Genomic DNA, 6,522 nt, shown 5'->3' on the forward strand with positions numbered 1-6,522 from the left:
AATTACAACCTCCTCTCTGGCCCCATCTAATGCGAAAACTGCCTGAAGTTTACCATTTCCTGCTCAGCATGGAGGCCTATAGGGGGCTGTCATCACGTGAGATGAGAGTAAGAATAAACTAAAGCTGCACCTGTGCATAGGGCAAAGCATTTGGGGAAAGAAAAAAATGTCACCTCTTTTGCGCGGTCCTATCTGAATGACATGAACGCAGTAAACACAGTGAGATGATTTAGTCACCTCCATCCAGCTGTCTGTCTGAATCCCCCCTTCCCTCACCCGACCCCTTCCTCCCTCCCTTTATGACTCCGAACAGGCTGTTTGAGTCATGCTGGCTACTGGCCTGGCATCCACCCTCACGCGCCACAGCCCCGCTCAGTCTGGATCCAGTCTCATGAAGTGTACCCGGCCCAGCTTGTGTTACTGCTGTTGGGAGCGAAGCGCATATTATTGGACTGTTTGAAATATTGCAGCGGCTACTTTTAACACTTGAAAATACTTGATTGTTGTTTTTCTTCAGGCATTTACAGAGCTGCATACTTTTGTATACCAGCAAAAGAAACCAAACTTGTGGAATTCATCTACCTAGTTGCTTTTGGTGTATCAAACACTGAACATAGTAAAAAACGTCAATGTAATGTTTAAATCGTTGAAGTAATATTTGCTCCTGCATTTAGCTCATTTTTGAAAGTTGTATTGTGTGAAAAAAGAAAACAAAGCATGAGACAGTGTCATTTACTATTTGCAAAGCACAGCTTGACAACATGATGATGCAGTATGCAAACTGAAGTATCACTGGAGCAACTAATCGTGATCATTAATCTCAATAACCCAAACCCAAGAAAATACTGTTTACATGTTGGTAGTTAAATCAGCTATTATGGTTTTAGTTTTGTGTTTCTGATTGTATATGAGCGGTATGTCACAAGAGCAAATGTCACGATAACTAGAAACATTGTGAAAAATTCATTATCGTTCTACACAAATGTTTTTTCCAGGAATCAGTTGTTTTGCTCTAAATCATCTATTCGAGTTGTCTTTCATGACATCTGAAATGGAAATGTATATATTGTATAGAAAACGTGTGCAAAAAGCCATTATAAAACAACAACCACAAAAGGTTAATACAAACTGACATCAAAGAAAAGACACTTTGGCACACAGCACAAAGGCAAATGTCTCCGTCCCTCAGAATGTAATCGCACTGTAGACGTCACCCTCTAACCTGATCTGAGTGATCAGAGTCATCCCGTCAACGTTTTGATCACAGAGTTAAACCTTCTGCCACCGCTGGGAAGAGGGAGAGCCAATCTGAAGGCCGGCGAAAAAGACCTGGTAGCGGTGCTTCCACATAATGAAGGCAGCGGCGGCACACACAAGGGCTTGGACCAGGTTCAGCACGATCTGAAGCAGGAAGTAGAGTGGGAGCGTCCCAGTGATCCCGTCACAGTCACTGACTCCCTCGTAGGTGAAGGTGCGTGCTATTGGGTCGTTTTGATCCAGTTTGCACACACAGTCCACTCCCGCCTGCTCACAGCTGAAGCCACTGGTCTGTGAGTAGTGGTGTCCAGCAAACGACATAGCCAGGACTGACACGACCAGGCCGATGGTACACAGGACAAAGTACAGGATCTGTAGAGGGCAGAGAACAAGTCAGAGGTCAAGCGCTTTACCTCCAAAGTGTTGATCAGAAAACCTTTTCTTGTCTTCGACTTGTGTTTCTTATACTACAACTCTGGCTCCTGCTTTAGTCTGTTGTCTCGTGATTAACCCAGTGCCAAAACTGTAGCTTAGAGACAGACATGCTGGCTCAGTGCCTATGGCAAGTTGAATTCAAAGAGATTACCCACAATGCTACAAGGCAAGGCCTGACCCTGAGAGTAGCAGCCTGGTTCTTAGCACAGAGGAGACCTAGCACCTTTAGTGCACGACCTGTGAGTATACTGAACAACAGAGAACGTCTAAAAATACACTTGTAAAATGAGGCTTTATGTTGTTTATGCAACTGCACAAACTCAATAACACTAAACCTTTATCTTAATCCTTCGCTTATATAACAGGAGCTCTCATTCGCTGGTGTATTTTGCTCTTAGTAACATGCTTCTTATGGCATTATGCAAGTGATGAGCGGTGCTTAATTTGAAATAGCATTCATGTTCATTTTGAAACTGCTATGAAATCTGGAGTATGGTAGGAAGCAGATGTAGAGCGAGAGCATCGACAAGCACTATGTTGGAGATGCTCTAAACACCAAAACAGGGTTGAAACCGAAAAGAGTCAACAACCACATTGTTGTTGTTTACAGTTCACATGGTGTTCTGGGATATTTTTCAGTGAATGCCAGTGAACTCAACTGAGTATCTTAAAGCATGTTATATTAATTTCAAAGTGTTATTAGAGAGCCGGGACCTTTATCTGACAACAGTCTAACAATTAACTTCAGAATGTCTCTCGTTACATAACACAATAACTTGATTTGTTCGCGCCAGTAATAATTGAAAAAAATATACAAACTGACTGGAGAGCCATACATTCTTAACTAAAGAAAGATATAGTAATGCCATTTGATCATTGAGCTATTTAAATGAATGACATTAATACAAATGAAGCACATTGGCTTAGGACCAGAGAAAGAGACACTGCAGAGGAATTGCAGCTGTGCATACATATTTCTAAGGAAATAAGGAAGTATTTTATTTGACTTTATTATTTGCTATAACAGTACTTATGAATGAGAACATGAGGAAATGTGCAGTGTAACAGAATGACTGTCATATTTCACCAAAAAAGACATATGCACCATTATCAAGGTCTGCTTTGTATATTAGGAAGAAACTGAAGAAAACCCCTGCTATTATTATTATTATTATTTTGGTGAGTCAGACCATCTGGTAGTATTTAAAACTACAGGATACACACACACACATATATTTGTATCATGCATTTCTGCAAAGACCATGTTGCAAATTAACTGCACTTCCAGGCAAAAATACAATTGAAGTGTTTTGAAACCCGATCTTCACGGTATGCATGGAACCTGGTCTGCCCACGTGAGCCAGACAGAAAAAAAACTAACAATGGAGAACTGATTTTAATTGCCTTGAAATTTCAATTGCATATGTTCTGATGTGCTTCTAATTAATCCATACAATCAAGTTGGAATGATTCATGCACTCGTTCACTCACAGGAATCCACACAGAGCTCTTCACAAGAATGCAGTTAGTAGTGTTTCTCTCTTTGCAACTTACAGTTGCTTAAGAAAAGTCATCCAACATGTACAGTATCTTTGTGAGAAAAACATTGCACCTCTGCAAAGGTATTTTATGTCTTGAAAATACTCTGACCTACATCATCATACCGTCACACCTACTAAGATGTTATATACATTTTGTCAAAGTCAAAGAGACATATTATGCCATAATATGACTCTATACATACATGACTGATTGTCTTTCACATACTGATTGGTTCACTGGGTTCACACAATGTGTCAAATAGGGTGTGTAGACTAACCTTGCCGATGAATTGACCCGTGGTCCTCTCGTCAGGGAGGTAGGTGATGCAGTACAGGATGAAGCCCAGGATGGAAACTAAACACAGCTGCAACAACACATCAGAAAACGGTTTGATTAGAGTCACTCATATATGGACAATGACAATATCAACACAATACCCTACAATATCCCTTCTTGGCATATATATATATATATATATATATATATATATATATATATATATATATATATATATATATATATATATATATATATATATATATATATATAGTAGTTATGGTAGACACATACAAACAAAAACCTTGTTCAAGAAAAGTATGTTGCGGCCATGTGTTCAGGGGTGCCTCTCAATATTGCATGATTCAGCACAAAGCAGTCATCCGATTACATTACTATCTTTCTCTCTATCGTTCTCTCTCTCTCTCTCTCTCTCTCTCTCTCTCTCTCTCTCTCTCTCTCGCTCTCTCTCTCTCTCTCTCTCTCTCTCCCTTTTTCTCTCTCTCCCTTTTTCTCTCTCTCCCTCTCTCCTTCCCTCCTCTGTCTCTTTCCTCTCTCTCACACAGACACACTCACACGCTATCTCTCCTTAGAAATTGGAGTCTTGTGACTGGCGTGCAGCAGCTAATTTAAATGTTTTTCTCAGGTTTTAAGCACTCAGGATTCTCTGGAAACTTCTTGATGACCTCAGTGTTTTCCACTTGGCTGAATCTCGTGAGGATCTACCTCGGGATGTGTTGTGTCCAGGGCTGTTTTTGAGAGCAGATGGCGTCTGTGATAAACTAGGATAGGATCCAAACAGGAGCAACACATTTTTCTCTATAACCCAAATGTGAACCTAAATTAAATGTACAATGTTTTGGTTGTTTTATATTACAAATTTCACAAAGACATGTTCACTGACATTTCAGTTACTTTAATGTGTAAGACATTTCAGTTTACTTCTCCTCTAACATTTTGGCTGACCTAATTCCACTCTCTTCAACAATTTGTTTAAAGGGACTTCATGCCCAAATCCCCAAATCATTTTTTCCTTTCACTTGTAGTGCTTTTATCATTCAAAGTATTAATGCAAGCTATGAGTGGGCTGTAGGTTTAATTGCCATTGTGTAACCTCATTTGGCGATAGATGGGAAGCTCTTTAACCTTGACCCTAGTTGCTAGAAAAATGAATACAAATAAAAAACATGAATTAGGAATACCATGTAATCCATTGTAAGTGAACTTACCAGAGCAAGAAGTAAGATGTTTATCCTTTCCTATAATCAGAATTCCAGAGGCGATAAGCCTATCATCATGAAAACCAAGCTCCCGAGGACAATGACTCTCTGAATGGCTTCTCCTTTTTCCTACAAAACCGGTGACTTCAAACACTGAGGCGGTTTCCGTGTTTGGCAATGTTTACCAGTTACAGGTGTCAACAAACATAACTATTAGCAGTAGGCTTCAAAGGCTGCTGACTCCACCAAAGGCTAAGACCCTCTCAGGCTGTACTGAAGAACTGTATGTAGTGGACATCTGCTGTTTTGGGTGAAAATAACAGGACTTAGTGAAATATTTTGGCAAGAATATACAATTATGTCAATCACCACCTCACCCTACTTTCACCCAGGACAGTTACGGCGCACTAATGTGCAGATGGAGTATCTTTGAGAAGAGTCTGATCTGGTGTAGACCTGTACTGTTGTCTGTATGTTAGTACAGCTGTTGTATGTATCGTCTGATGTCGGATATAAATGTACACATGGGACAACAAAGTCTAAAGACTTCAAAGCTCAGAAACTTTAAAATTATTACTTTAAATGTATCAACTTGCACCTCAACTTCCATGCAATAATTCTCATGCAAAGAGTTCACGTTTTGAGGTGGAAGAAAGTACAGAATGAACATTGCATTTCACGATAGGACATGCTGTGGTTTGCTGGTTTGTCTCATCAGGCCAGATGTTCAGCATTTGTTGGACATTAAACAACAACAACAACAACAACAACAACAACAACAATCGTAGGTGCAAGCAGGCTATTGTGACTGAGACGGATTGAGGTATTTTCATCCAGTTGAATATACAAAAATGGAGACTTATTACAACATGACAATACTGGTGACTTCCCATGCCTACAGTGGCTGCAGCTGGCAAAGACCAGTGTTGACGTGCAGTGTGGTGAAAATTGGACGACACGTTGAGGGAAATGGAGGGTCATGCAGAAGTATCAGAAATTGTAGACTCCGGCTCCATGCAAACACGTGAATTATGGCTGATGTTAGAGCGTAAGGACGAGGCTTACAATGATTCCAGCCCAGTATGGCGTCTCCCTGGCCAGGAGTGAGGGGCTGATGGCTAACATAAGGAAGGCCACAACTGTGACGGCCAGCCCCAACAGCAGCTGGAGCAGGGCGACGAGCAGAGGGAAGCGGCAGACTCTGCATTTGTGTCCGTCATCTGGCGCTGGGCTTTCATCTCTCTTCTTCTTCTGCCCTTGCCCCATTTCTCCACTTTTCTTCACACTCTTTGCCTTTTCTGTACTCTCGACTTTTAGTGTAGCAGTGTTTGGGGTGGATGAGCCTGTCTGCTGTCTCTCTCTCTCTCCGTTCCTTCCCCTCCCTGCCGAGGCCTCCTCTCACCATAGCCCAGGCTAGCTGCTATTTGGAAACAGAGAAGGCTCTGAACTAATATGGAAAACATTTGGACTGGATTCCAGTGCCACATATAGAGCAGGCAGCATACTGTGGAGGAAAGGAAGAGAAGAGGGGGGGCAGGAAGTCACAAAGGGGGATTCCAACAGACGACTGTGAGACGATTTCCCTTGTACTTATACATATAAGCCAACAAAGGAAAAATGCAGAGGCAAATCAGCAGGTATGAGTTAATGAAAAGCCAGCACAGAGGAGGTCACACTTCATCTGAGGGCCGAAGCGATTGGATCATTCTTTGTCAGCAGTGTTACACAAGAGAGCCATATGCTGCCAGCCAGAAAGAGTCACATGATTTACAGGAAGAGGTAATGTAATCAT

At 41.4% G+C, this 6,522-nt stretch overlaps 1 protein-coding gene across 1 annotated transcript; it reads right to left on the minus strand.

Annotated features, from left to right (window-relative positions):
• Positions 1–716: 716 nt before the first annotated feature.
• Positions 717–6,168, minus strand: sspn (sarcospan (Kras oncogene-associated gene)). The gene is made up of 3 exons (XM_068602205.1): positions 5,796–6,168; positions 3,512–3,598; positions 717–1,629 (listed from the first exon to the last, which is right to left on the minus strand). Exons 1-3 carry the CDS (start codon positions 5,994–5,996, stop codon positions 1,270–1,272), a joined length of 648 nt encoding a protein of 215 aa, XP_068458306.1. The 5' UTR covers positions 5,997–6,168; the 3' UTR covers positions 717–1,269.
• Positions 6,169–6,522: the final 354 nt, after the last annotated feature.

This window comes from Clinocottus analis, unplaced genomic scaffold (genome assembly GCF_023055335.1).
Source record: "Clinocottus analis isolate CAN_PGR_092001 unplaced genomic scaffold, fCliAna1.0.p SCAF_6, whole genome shotgun sequence".
NCBI classification, from domain to species: Eukaryota; Metazoa; Chordata; class Actinopteri; order Perciformes; family Cottidae; genus Clinocottus; species Clinocottus analis.